This window comes from Lepisosteus platostomus, chromosome 10, assembly GCF_059453375.1.
Source record: "Lepisosteus platostomus isolate fLepPlt1 chromosome 10, fLepPlt1.hap1, whole genome shotgun sequence".
In the NCBI taxonomy this organism is placed as follows: Eukaryota; Metazoa; Chordata; class Actinopteri; order Semionotiformes; family Lepisosteidae; genus Lepisosteus; species Lepisosteus platostomus.
Window position 1 is genome coordinate 54,401,078 of NC_142620.1, and position 14,216 is coordinate 54,415,293.

At 47.5% G+C, this 14,216-nt stretch overlaps 1 protein-coding gene across 4 annotated transcripts; it reads right to left on the bottom strand.

The window, feature by feature from the left end:
* Nucleotides 1-355: 355 nt before the first annotated feature.
* On the bottom strand, nucleotides 356-13,932 carry tmem255a (transmembrane protein 255A). Of its 4 annotated transcripts, none has more exons than XM_088597367.1 (10): nucleotides 13,008-13,932; nucleotides 10,486-10,628; nucleotides 9,090-9,152; nucleotides 6,968-7,072; nucleotides 6,666-6,734; nucleotides 6,248-6,336; nucleotides 5,595-5,666; nucleotides 5,173-5,335; nucleotides 4,624-4,767; nucleotides 356-4,136 (listed from the first exon to the last, which is right to left on the bottom strand). In XM_088597367.1, the coding sequence occupies exons 1-10, from the start codon at nucleotides 13,060-13,062 to the stop codon at nucleotides 3,993-3,995; spliced, it is 1,047 nt and encodes a 348-aa protein (XP_088453493.1). In that variant the 5' UTR covers nucleotides 13,063-13,932; the 3' UTR covers nucleotides 356-3,992. The 4 variants fall into 4 exon arrangements, with proteins under 4 accessions (XP_088453493.1, XP_088453494.1, XP_088453495.1 ...); XM_088597368.1 differs by having other exon boundaries at nucleotides 6,983-7,072; nucleotides 13,008-13,925; XM_088597369.1 differs by lacking the exon at nucleotides 5,595-5,666 and having other exon boundaries at nucleotides 13,008-13,928.
* Nucleotides 13,933-14,216: the final 284 nt, after the last annotated feature.

Genomic DNA, 14,216 nt, shown 5'->3' on the forward strand with positions numbered 1-14,216 from the left:
AAGGTTTCAGAGGTGGTTATTCCTGCTCTCGGCTCATAAGAGCACCAGGTTACAGGGCAGAAGCCCAGGGCAGGATGAAATCCCAGTAGCTGTGGTAATGAGCAGAACACAAACAGACAGGACGGGTCTTGATGCGTTCGAACGCCACTCCACTTTGCTTTTGATTTCCCCGCCTGTGGGTTGTTCCCTTAGAGATGTCGGGGCTAGCGAACGTTTATTTGATAGGAGTTAAACGTTGTCATTTTGGAATGTTTTCCGGTTTGAATCAAGTTCTTTGCTTCCTGACTTTCCAGGGACTCGGAAATTCCAGGTTTAGTCAATAAAGAAAAAACACTCCATTCAGGATGAGGGGCCCTTTGGTGTGATGTTCCAGAAACTTTATTCTGAGCATGCTCACCATCCTATTGGTCTGTTTTCACTTTTATTTGTTTTCTAGTCAATCAACAATTTGCAATTAAAAAAGTGTCAATAACAACATCCAGTAAATGTAGCGATAAACATTCCAATAAATATAAGCCTTCATTTACCAACACACAGTATTGTTCCTGTGGTGCCCTGGAATCCACTAGTATTCTATATTTTTATGCTGATCATACAGGACAGTCTGCTGAGTGCCTCTGCTGTACATTGTAGAGGAGACCTGCTATTATCCTTGTGTTCAATTTGCGTCATAGAAACTCTGAATTACATTTTTTCCCAAAGGCCGATGTGCTGTTAAGATCTCAGCTGAGTGCTTAACTGATCATATCAGCTATGCACTCAGTGTACAGTGTGTTACCTCGTAGTGTTGTTTGCTATTGCAAATTTTTCTTTTGACCTGTTTTTGGGGATGTGGTTACTTTTACGCTGGCCAGTAGGAGCCACTGGTGAGTCATTTTTCTGTAGACTAATTCTTTATACTATCCCAGTAGCTCTTGAAGATCGAATGTTTGAGCAGTGCTACTCCATTCCCCCCCCTCCAAAAAAAATACTTTAAAAAAACTTTAAATAACTATTAAATGTAAATAACTGTACTAAAGCCTTTTCTTAACTTGTTTTTTTCATATTTTGAAACCTTATTTATAGCTCTTAGTTCTGTCCAGAATGGAAATAAACCTTTATGAAGAGGAATATTCTTGTGTGTGTCTGTCTCCAGGTTGCTGGTGGTAGGCTGGTGTCTCTGGTTGTGAAAGAGCAAGAAAGGGCGGGGTTCTGGCCATGACTGGGGTGGGCAGCTATCATCCTGACGCTCAAGCCCCCTTCAGCTCTACCTCCAGTGCTAGAGTGGACCCTGACCAGTTCAGTTCTGCCCGAATCTGAACACAGGCCGGCTCTCCTGACCTGACGGGAAAATGCTGGGTTAATTGGACAGTGCAGTTCAGCTATGATCATCCTGGGTTTTTATGTTAATTTCAGTGATCTGCCCAGGCAGGAACCATATAAAAGTGGCCTGTTTTTTATTGGCATGTATTACCTAATATGCACGAGAAAGCATTTATAAAAACAGAACAGTAGTACACCCCTGGCCATCCGCCAGCACACTTGCATGCACTCTGTCCCACATCGCTGGAGAAGTGGTCACCCTGGCTGATGCTCAGTGGGTGGTCAAATGGGTGACAAAGCAGAAGGATGGTCTTGTAAAGTGCAATCTCGTTCTTCTGTTTGTTGTGTTCCAGGAAGAGTGCGTGTCCTGTGTTTAGGTCAATTACCAGTTTCAGAAACAACAGCGTGTTGGATGGTCATGAACCAGAGGAAGACAAGTGGCAGCCGTGCTGGTGTGCTGGTTTACTTGGTTCTGTCCTGCTGTAGTAAAGTGATCCAGACTTTACTACACTGCATGGAGAGGCTACAAGATCTAAACCCCAGAGAGACCTGCAAACACTGAGCCACCAGTTAACGATCCAGGTGAGAATAAATGGAAGTGTCTCAATTAGATTTGAAGGACAGTCTTGGATTAACTGAAAAAGGGGAAAGAAAATCACAGATTTTCAGAAAGAGTGTGCCTCCACTGAGCCTACATCCCATTCCTGAGGCAGGAAGCCATGCCCAAGAAAAAGAGATGGCAACCTTTTATTAATCTTCATTTTGACTCGCAATGTTATTGAGACATCTTTACAGGGCAAACTGGAACTCCAAATGCTACATGTTCTCCAAATGTACCAAAACACTACTTGCAGCCCTAAAGGCCATGGGACTGTGGTGGCTCCTGGCACCCTGGAACTTTCCCGTTCATTTACAGTTTAATTTTAAGATCATGAAAATTCATAAGCTCATTTGCAGTTCTGCCCCTGCTATCTATACACACACCAAGAGGCCAGAGGGTGGAGAAGGCCAGTGTTGAACAGAAGGGGTTGAAACAGGAGCCATTGTCTGTATTTCAGGTTCGAATGAGGATTCTGGAGGCTGAATGCTTCCAGTTCTGTGGTCTGGATATACTTACAGGAGGTATAAACAAGGCTGTCACTGCGGAAGTTTGATGGTAAAGCTAAATTTGTGGGGATGCAAAAACAGGCAGCGGTTCTTGCTTTTTATTTGTTAGGGAGCTGTTTCAGATCATCTGCAAATTAATGATATATCACAGACAATAATTAAGCAACAATGACCAGAACAAGACCATTTTCTGTCATTATTGTACATCACAGACTGTGTTATGTCTGTCATCTACCAGAAAATCAAGCTGCTCCTCTCTGTAAGCTGCAAATTGTGTTCTGGTAACATTCACCAGTCACAGCAAATGGAATAAATCTGATTTCCACTGTGGGCAAAATGCCCTTGTGATTCATTTACTCTGGGGCAGACAGTTTGCCTCCAGGAAAAATTCATATTAAATAGTTATACTGCTGTCTTTCTCATTGCAAAATAGAATATCAGCTTAAACATGAAGAATGTAGGTATGTATTTCCAAGCAACAAAGCTTGTAACATTTTTATATAAATGATGGTTTCGAATTAAAATGCATATACACTTTTACACTAGCCTTCTGAATGACTGTCATTTAAAAAAAAAGGTAAGTCAAATTTCCAGTAACTCACAGCATATACAGCATTGTCATAGCTCTGCACACAACGGCTTGGATAAAAAATGTGAAGAGATCTTTATCTAACTGCTCCTCGTAATAAGTAAAAAAACAAAGGTGAGCTTGTATATTCAGTGCGTTCTTCCAGACGATGCCAGGACACGGACTACTGCTAATGAAACATGGTGGATCATTAACACACACAAGTGGTTACAACTGACAGACCTCAGGTACTCCCTCATAGCGTATTAGAAACATGAGATGGTGCTCAGCGTGGGGAAAACGTGCTATACAAAGTAAAGATTGGGTGTTCAAAGACTGATTCTCAGTACAAGGTGATTCAGTTGACCACTAAGTGAAAACACGCAGAGTTCCAGTACAGCAGACATCAAGGCAGTTCTTTCTAGGAAATGCTACAGCTGACGCTCCTGCACAGCCCAGGAGGGACGTTCTAGCCAGCTCGTGTTCATCATCAAAACGGTGCTGTAAACAGTCCTGGAGTTGAGTCGACAGAAGTGTCCGAAGTGCCACTTGTGACCACTAGAGGCCGGTCTAAATGGGCCACTGCCTCTGGTGCCCTTCCTCCTTGTCATCTGAAACTTAAGTCAGTGCTGCAGTGATGTGTATGGGCCATGCCATACGGTCAAGTAGGATAATAAAAGCTGTTCTGAAGCCCCTTTCCTTCTCCTTCCGATGTAAAAGCAGCAGGGGCAACACTGCTAGAAAGAACCAATGAGCGAAATCCATTCTTTCGGATGCAGCAGAAGCATGAAGCGATGTAAAGTTGGCAAAAATCCTGTCGATAAAAAAAGTTCCGCTCCTGTGGAGCACAAACAGGAGGATTCACAGTGTCTTTATGACCAGGCTGCAAAGAGAGGTCTCCCATCCCTTCTGCTGTAAACTGGGAGTTTCCCCCCACCCCCTCCAGTTCTTCTCCTCCATCTCCCCCAGAGTTTGCGAGATGCCGGAAGGGTGACCCCCTCCTCCCCCTCCGCACTCAGGGGCTGTAGGGAGGGGGCTTCTCGTCGGGGGGGTAATACGGAGGCGAGTAGCGAGGGGGAATCTGGGTGGGCCACATGTAGCTGGCCGCAGACTGCGAGTCATCGGAGAGGCCGGAGGAGTCCGGGAACATGCTGGAGCCCTGCAGAGGAAACACACCCAGCAGCCCGAGTGAGACCGCCGGAGGAGGACAAGACGAGACCCGCCCCGTCCTCACCCAGGCCCGGGGGAGGACGAGAAGCGGGGGCAGATAGCTCTACCCCTCCCACCTTCTTTAAGCCAGACTAGACTAGACTGTTTCTCAGTGCAGAAGCAGGGATTTCAAGTGGGGCTGCCATTTTTACATTTAAATTTAACTTGAAATTTGCCACTTGATTCAAAACTGCACGCAGAAAAAAAAAACCCATTTGACCGAGCACGCTGCTGGCTGACTGGTGAAACAAACTGAAACAACATCCCACTAACGGAACACAAGTTGGTTGTTAACCTGTGTTTCAGCACCAGTCACAGGACAGTCGATTTTAAACTATTCAGAGACTCTTGATGGGGAAACTGGCCACTCAAGCTGAGGAGCCCCCTACCTCTGTACCACTGCATGCAAGTCAACAGGACAGGGAGAGAGACAGCACCTGCAGGTCGTAGGCAGTGTAGGGCGGCAGGCAGGGGGCGCTGTTGTAGTAGGAGCTGTAGGAGGCCACCGGAGGTGGGGGCTCACAGGAATCCCGAGGGGGGTGAGGGTCTGGCTCATAGCTATCTGGGCCAGAGCTGGGAGTCTGGCCAAAACACAGAATAACATTTACTGCCCCACTCAAAACACACTCCCGGTGGAAGATTTCGTAAAAAAAAGCAGTAAATACATAAGTTATTAATAAAACACTGGCGCACAGTAAAACTGTCTCAGCGTCTGAAAAGTGTAGCTGGGTATGTCTGAAGCAACAAACCTTTGCTATGGTGCGTTAAAATGAAAGACACAGCACAAGAAGACTGCTCTGCAAATGTGCTGAATCTCAGGTTGTAGAGAAAGGGTGATAGATTTAGCACTCTAGCTGAGGCTGTGCCAATTCCCAGCACATGTTTAACAGCAATGAAAAGAAGTGCAGAAATATTGCAGTCCTGTGACGCCAGTTCTCAACTCAAAGGTTCACAATGGCGTTGAGGCATCGGAGCGCTGGTCTCACCATGTCTTTAAATCCCCCCAGCACTGCGGCAGTGACAACTCCAAGAAACAGAGCCACTATATTTAGTATTGTGGCCGACCACAGCAAATGGTAAAGATGCACCACGTCCTGACAGCTCCGCACGTCCATGTACTCGTGGTAGCCGCCCATCACCTCCATGCGGCTGGAACACAAGAGGCAGAAAGGGAAGAGTGGATCAGGGGACCCGGTGGACCGGAGTCAGGCTGGAGGCCCCAGAGGGACCTGGGCTCTCATGCGCACCCCAGCAGGGGAGGAGGAGCCTGGGCAAGCAGCTAGGAGCACCAGAGCCAGACTCACACCCCATCCAGCAGGAGCCAGACTCAGGACATTAGACAGCCACGCTTTCTCACCCAGCCACAACCAAACAGCGTAGCTGTGGGAAGTAAACAGAAAAGACCTACTTCCAAATCATGGGAGTTCTCTGATTTTTTGTCAAAATGTCTTTGCTTTGAGCTCCTAAGAGAGGATGATCTCTGAAACAAAGGTGAAACAAGAGGCAAGGCTGTGTTTGTGACGAAAGGCGAGAAGGGAAAGATCAGAAACCGACCACGATGGGCCTGTTGTCTTGTGACCTGGTGCAGAACTGACACCACTGAGCAGCCAGGGGGAGGAGGGGGGCAGCACAGTCTGAAGGAACACTCCTGCAATGCTCTCAAGCAGCCTTGCTCCTCCCCAAGCGCCTATCTCATGTTACAGATTCCCCTCCTTGTGACAGAGGACCCACTGGGAGGCGAGACAGTACAGGGCTCTGCTGCACGCGCACGTCTGTTTATACCAGGACTGGCCAGCTCTGGCCCTTTGGAGACACACTAACTAGACCTGGTCTAATTTGGCCCCTTGGTCAGTTTGACTGGCCGATTAACACTCTTCCTAGGTATGAACAGTCGATGGTTGAAAAGCAACTTGAGTACATGCTAAACCGCTGCCTGCAGATTGCAGCGCCCTCTACATATACATCAGCCCAGTCCTGGGTGCAGGGCAGAAAGGGCTGTGGCTGTTTACTAGCTTTTCCACCTGTCGTTAGTACCGAGAGGACAGGGGAATGGAGACGCACTTGCCGCAGTTGTACAGGTCACAGCAGTAGCAGGTGTTGCTCTTCACACGCAGGCTGCAGGATCCCCGCGAAGCAGTTTGGCAGGGCACCTGGGAAAAACAGAGCACTATGGGTAGGCAAGACAGACTACCCAAAAGTTCCTCGTCCTCTTAACAAGCTTTCAAAGGGCACGGGAGAGCACTGGACATGTAAAATTCCTCCCTTCTGTTCTGTGGGTTTGACACTTGTAAAAAGTCATGTTATTATAGAAGTACTCTTCTGTGCGTTAATTACATGTCAATACCAACTGCGTGTCAGGAATGCAAGCTGTCAGAAAACAGTCTGCTTATATAAACAGGTATAAAAAGGGTGGTATGGTACTGCTTGTTGCATTACTGTAGACTGAATGGCTGCACAGAACACAAACAAGGTTCTTTACCTCTTGGTCATCAATAGATGTAACACTAGAGTAGTATTTGCATCTTCCAGCATACAGAGGCCTCAGATCCTAGAAGACATCGTTTTTACATCAATATACGTGGAAACAGAATCTTGCGTGACAGAAACATCCAACAACTTGAAATGCAACATTTTACCTTTTAAAGTTACACTGTAAAATTGCTTAACAATGTTTTTGTAAGTCTTAACAGGTTTTGCGATGCCAGTTTGGTGTCAGGCTAACACAGTGCCGGCTATCAGTGGGATGAACTTCCAACAGCTGCACAGCAGGTACAGACAGACCTGCACAACACTCACAATGTGCCTCGCAGCAAACACACCGTCCACAATGGCACAGCAGAAGGCAGCCACCACCCCGAAGCTGATGAACACAATGGAGGCCACCAGCTGTGGAAGGAAAGACACGCACTCAGGTGAGATCAGCCCCTTGCCTCATGTCCTCTTCGCCCTGTTTAATTTAAGAGTCCTGCTTATGAAAACCTCTTCTGGAGGTCGTGTAACCCTGGAAACAACTAGGAATTGGCTCAGATGTGACTGAACCCCTTCGGCCAGCTGAGTTACAAGACACGACCAGTAACTGCAAGACCTTCCATAATAGTCACTATAGTTCAAAACACTCAGAACACATCGAAAGACAGTCATTAGGATATCTTGTGCTGTGGTAAGCAACACGATTTAAAATGATTTCCTTTTGCAATTACAGAAACAAATAAAACATCTCAGCTGTAATGTAAATGACCATTAAATTGGCACTGCCACACGTGTGTATAAAGCTTTGACTAAAGCAGCACTATCAGTCTTCCTACGGTAGTTTATATTGAGCAGAATTAGTGCTTTAAAGACACTTTCCGATCCCCCAGTCGGAGGATCCACAGCTTGTGCTAATTCAGGATCTTTTTTTTTTCCTCATCAGCACTTCCTCAAGATTGAAATATTTTCACACACTGCCTGACCTGGCTAAATCTTTGGTCAATATAAAAGGAAAAGACACAGTCAATTACAGGTATTTCAGTGTTAAAAAAGGATTGTATATCGACTGACACAGCAACAGTGTACGAAATCAAACGGCAGGAGGTCTGGAGTGACCACTGCTGGGTTTGCTTTCATTGACGAAAGCAACACAGTCACTGAGCTGCTTTTCATCGGCTCCGGTCTCAATCACAGTTGCCCGACACTGTGCCGGCAACACAGCTGCAGGAAACTTTAGGCACTGATGAGCCGAGCATAAAGTCTTTATCTCACCGGTTAAAAATGTAAAAGGATAATTGCTTTAATATGTAACAAAAGCATCTGGATATGCTACAGTTGTGTACGTTATCTCATTTGAAAAAGACTGGTCCTCTGACAGAAACAGACAGCTCCCTGTTCTAAATAAGCTGCCGTTGAAGACGAGAGCTGTGCGTTTCTGTCTCTGCTGCTGGGAGAGGGAGTGGGGCTGCCAGGCAGGCTGGATCCAGCAGCCCTGGGGTCACTTCTCTCTGGCGACGGCTTGCTCCTGGCCCAGGGCCCAGCTCTTTACTGGGGCCATTTGTATCTTTCATTAAATAAAGGCAGGAAAGATTCAATTACACCTCACCCCACCGTGCACAGCAAATCAGCAGCCCTAGTGACAGTGAGGGCCTATTCAGTCTGCAACTGCAAAGACCGTGCTGCTCCGCCAAATAAAAAGACAGCCCCAGCTCTCGAGAGCAAGGACACGCCTCCAGGTTCCCTGTCCAGCTCCCGCTCCAGTACCGGACCGCGGTCCCACTGGGCCTCCGGGCGTGGGACAAGAGCCCTGGCTTACCAATCTGAGCCAGCGAACATCCGCCCTAAAAAAAATCATTACGGGGCCACCTGATGCATTGTCACCCTGATTAAAGCCATTTCAGTGAGTAAAAATGCACAAACTGGGCAATCAAAACTAAAAATGAGCCGTATTTTCATTTTGCTTTTTTCAGCACGTATATCTGTTTGGCGATTGCACATGCCTGACCCAGCACAGGGCTTGTTTCATAAACGGTGTTCAGCTGGAGTCAAGGAAGAGGTTCAGGCCAGACAGGAAAAGCACATTAAGCACTTCAGTGCTCAGCCTCCCCCTTCGGGGGCGGGCGGCGTGTGCAGCGTCTCGCCCCCGGCCCCCGCGCTCACAGACCAGCTGGCGGGCTCTTCACTTCCACTTCTTCCTCACATTCCTGCCCGGCACTCCGCCCTCCTCCTGTTACACTCCGCTATTTCTGTTGCCATCTCACGAAGCATCCGGTATCACGGCGCTCCGGCGGTCCAGGACGAGACGTACGGGCCCTTCGGGGGGCTGCGCTCCCCTCACAGTTCCGCGCAGGGGCTGCCCGCGGATCGAGACCCCAGACCCTGCCTCCAGAGCTCCCACGCGCCCCGCGGGAATCGGAAGAGGGAGAGAACGTACCATCTGCCTTTTGTTATCGATCAGGTGGGCTCCAATGATCCCAAGAAACGATCCGAATCCGAGCTGAAAAACAAGTGGGCAATGGAGATCGGAATCATTTTCAAATTCCCCCTTCAGTGTGAACAAGCCAAGGGCACTGAAAGGTCCAGTGGTTTCTGGTTTTGGGAAGGGAGTGGACAGTAAACCCATTGCCAGGGGTCATGTTGTGAATATCTTTTGGCCCTTCCAGGCCTTGTTTGAAATGTCACAGCCCACATTTTCACTGCTCTGTCCTCTCCTGCTGGGGAGAACAAGGTCAGGCCTGGGCTCCTGACATGACCACAGAGCTGATTTACGACCTGTTTGAGGTCCTCCGCCCTGGGCCGCAGGGTTACAGCATCACGATGTGGTTTCCACACAGAACAGGGTACATGAGAGCTTCTCTCAGCCATGTTTGTGGGCAAGACCTGCCAGCCTTCAGGCTGTATCTGCCAGCCTTTCAAGCAGGAGTCTCAAAGCTCTGTTCTGAAGCGCAAAACTTCCTGACCCATTGAAAGGTGGCAGAAGCACAAAGATTTAAAACATGCCAGAGAGAACATAAGTGTGGAAAACCAAAAATAAAATTAGGATTTTTTTCCTCTTTAAAACACAGCTGGGGATTTCAAATGGGCTCTATCCCATGGAAGGAGACATGGAGAAAACCGGAACGATGTGTTTCCTTTCTTCTCCTTTAAGCATGGAATAAACCTTTACTTGTTCCTATGGAGCAAACTATGCGCTTAACAAGAAAAGACTGTCTTAGGGGTCAGGCCTACACAGTTGTGCCACACCTGGGTTTGCTATGCAAGGTATAGCGTTATCAGCCTTAACAAAACATTTCTGACGCAGCTGGTTGGGGGATGAAGGCTGACAGCTGGGAAGCCCTGACTTTAATCAAGCAGTTACTGCATGTCGCCTGTCGGAGTCACCAGTGGGTTCCTCCTCCCGCCCTGTGCAGTTTGCCTTGAGCTGATGCGTGCAGAGACAGCTGTCCATTCCAGAGTGGCTGGGCATAAAAAAATGTCATTTTTTTTTGTAGTTGCTCACAGACTTTAAGCATCAGAGACCGAACAAAAATAAACACATCAATTGCATTGCTCAAATCTCATTAAACTGTACTGAGCAAAGATTCTACTACCCGTAAAGCTTGTTTAAGAAAATAAAAAAACCCACTCATTCTGAGTGTTGTTTCTCCTGCTGCACTCTTTGGTGGGAGACAATCTATAACACGCACTGACAACTTTAAGAAAGTCGGATTCCGCTGCAGGACATCTCTGGAAATGTGGCTCATATCGTTCAGGTCATAACGGGGTTTAGTCATGCCGGGCTGTACAAAGAAAGGCGAGTGTTACAGCAGCGCCTCTGGATCCGTACGTACGATGACACCGGGATAGTAGCCTCCCACGGTGACGTTCTGCGTCCGGGTGGTGGCTGCCAGTCCTATGGTCAGAATCAGCAGGGACACGATGAGGAGGGACACTGTCACCATGATGGAGTTTCTCTTTCTTCTCTTGAATGAACCTTCAAACACACAACCCCAACATGAGCCTTTCCCCAGACAGCACCCCAACATGAGCCTTTCCCCAGACAGGACCCCAACAACAGCACTCTGGACCCCAACATGAGCCTTTCCCCAGACAGGACCCCAACATGAGCCTTTCTCCAGACAGGACCTCAACAACAGCAGTCTGAACCCCAACATGAGCCTTTCCCCAGACAGGACCTCAACAACAGCAGTCTGAACCCCAACATGAGCCTTTCCCCAGACAGGACCCCAACAACAGCAGTCTGAACCCCAACATGAGCCTTTCCCCAGACAGGACCCCAACAACAGCAGTCTGGACCCCAACATGAGCTTTTACCCAGGACCCCAACAACAGCAGTGTGGACCCCAACAACAGCCTTTCCTCACACAGGACCCCAACAACAGCAGACTGTACCCCAACATGAGCCTCTACTCAGATAGGACCCCTGTTGTGCTCAGTGCGGAAGAAAGTCAATGGGCACAAAGATTTAGACACACGAGTGAACTAAAACATTATAACACCAACAACAGACAAGTGTCAGAAAGGCAATAAGGGACTTGTCTTACTTTGAGTAGAAAACGTATTTTACCCCAGAAAACACACTTCCTATTTAAGTGAAATATTGTGCCATAGGAGCTAGAACACTGTGCTCTGGACTGGAGGTCACAGGTTCAAATCCCAGGTGGGAATCTACTGCTGGACTCTTGACTCGGATCACTCAAGCAAAGGCTGGCTGTGTATCTTTCAGGTCGTCAGTGTCACGCCCTCTGCAACCAGAGGGCGCTCCTTCTCTGTCCTGTCCCTAGTTTCCGGTCTGCTGTCCTTCCTGTCCCTCTCTTTCCCTTGGGCTATATATTTCCGGGTCTTGCACTGTGTCCGGGCTCAGCATTGACGTTCGGATGTCCTGAGACCCGCCTAGCACCAGGGCGCCCCACATCCGCTCCCTGAGGGCATAGGTTTCTATACGGCATTCCTGAACTCTCTGCACTACGAGCCCGGGCCTTTTTCCCGTCTCGCCGCTACGCATATGGGTCTTTTCCGCTCTCCTGCTCCCCACGGTTAGTCCCTTTGGACGTCCGTGACAGTCAGTGGAAACCAGAATTTGTTCTCACTTGACTCACCTAGTGAAATACAAATTGAAAAATCTCCTTATACCTCGAATCCTATCGATGGCGACTTTCTCCCAGGAGGATACACTCTGGTTAGACGTGAGATTTACCAATACATATAAATCTAATACTAATACATTATACTTACGAACTATTATGCAGTTTTCTTTTAGGTGTTAGCACCTCAATTAACAACTTTTTTTTTCATTTTAAAAGCGGACAAGGTGTTTTACTACGTTATTATGGTTCTCCCATACAACGTTAAATAGATCTTGCAAGCTTTTTGACAAGGGCTGGACTTTAGCGTGAAACTGGGAACCTTCTTTACAATGTATTTAGCAACTTAGCATACGAATTGTTGAATATAACATTCTACGTCATGCATATTCTGTTACGCGTTTGCCTTTGCAGGGAGAAATCAAAGTCATTTAACAATGCATTATTTTTACAAAAGGATCAGACTTTAAAAGACACGAAAGTTGTTATCATTCCACCTACATTTGAAAAACTCCGAACATTATTAGAATTGACTTGTCTTCTAAAAGCTAATTGAACAGTACGGAACCTCCAAAAAACATAGATTCCAATAACTATACTATTTCTAGTATAATACAGAATACTATTGCTGTGTTCTGTCTGAATACAGGAACTTCAGACCAGTCAAGCAATTCCAATTGAACTTCGTCTTTACGCATGCTCTACACTCGCTTTCCAATTACACTTAAATCACAGCCGCACCTGCGCAACAAGAGACGAAAAGGGAGCAAGTCAATTAAAGCAAGAAAATACAATTCATTTCGAAGCACAATGACAGATCTGTAAATACTAAATTGATACAGGCATCCTTTCCTCTTGACTATAGACTGTGCTCACGGACAAATGAGACAGCGCACACGACCCATCTGTCAACGTCCTCCCTGAACCGAACTCATTCCTTCGGACAACGCGCATCGAGGGAAATAGTGAACACATGCCAAAAAATAAACAAAGTCGATGTTAGGGAGTAATAAATACTGTTTCATGACGCAAAGAGGGACGTCAGAGTGCCAGACGTATCTTCTTAAGGTTGTCCTTAAATAGGGGGGTTCGTACGGGTGAACGCGCGACTTCGCATACAAATTCAGCGGGACACTGAGCAGGGCGAAACGAGAAAACGTCGCACTCTGCAAAAGGGCTCCTTAGAATAAACTGTGCAGCACAGAAACCCCCTGAAACACACACGGCAACCACTGGACTCCCAGCCTCTGCATTGACCTTGTACATACCAGCTGTGGCTGACAGACTTATTCCATTGGCTTGCTGCTCCTGTCCGGGAGGCATGGCGAATTTCTAAGGCGCCGGACAGGTTCTCCGCTACAATGCCGCAAAGATTTAGAAAACCGAGCTCCGACGCGGCGGTGCGGGCAAAGCCTCAGGGATGAACGTCAGCACCACCAGCAGCGGTGGACCATTCCTCTCCTGCCTGGGCAAAGCCTGACGATACTCCGGCAGCCTGGCTCTCCCCTGCCGCGGCGGTCTTCTCATTTTCCTCTGCGCTCCCGATCCGGAGCGTCCAGGTCTCGGCAGCCCGGGGCACTGGGCATGCGCGGCTCTGCCTGCCGTCCGATCGATCGCGCAATCCGAGCGACACTGTCAGCGCCTGTACTGGGTTACATTTCCTGCTTTATTAGAATTACCGCTTAGTTGCAAGCAACTCTAACGGTGTGAGCAGGTTTATTTTCCACCAGCTATTACCCTAATTTACATGTTCTCGAAATGCGTCTTTTTATCCTTAAGCCAACGTGCACCCATGCAATTATAACTCGTAAACGTGCTTTCATATCAAAGACGTGCTCAGAGGGAAAAACTATCACTAACAACAGCTGCAGCAGCGACAGTAGTCGTCGTAGTTAACTGACTGTCCCCCTTTAAGTAAATTAATGGAAGGAAATTATCTGTTTAGGATCATCCTTTACCCCCTCCCCAAAAGTCTGCATTTTCTCCAGTAAATATTTGATTGCAAACCTACAGGTCAGACAATTGCAGGTTATAGATAAGAAGATTAAAACAACATTAACAACGAATACGTAAAAAAAATTACGAACAAGTACATTTTAAACAATCAATTAATAAGAAGAATACAAGCTTCAAATAAATAACAGGACAACGACCCTTGAAACGAGAGACGCAAGGAGGAGAGTTGGGAAAGAGACCCCCCCTTGTGGTTCAGTGGAACATTCCACAGCGGCAGGCTGGGCGTCCTGCAGTGAGGATGCGGTGGAGCCGCTTTCCTGGACAGCGCGGACTACGTGTTGTCCACTGTCCTGTTTACATCTCACAAAAGACGCTCTTGACGTCTGTGAAAATGAAGCGGCAGTTTCAGAAACGCATCGTGCAATGCGGGGGTTACGCATCCGCGGTACCAATGAGAGCACGTTCCCGATTTGGAAACCATGTAACTATATACTGATTTAAATAGTCTAGGCCGTGGCAGA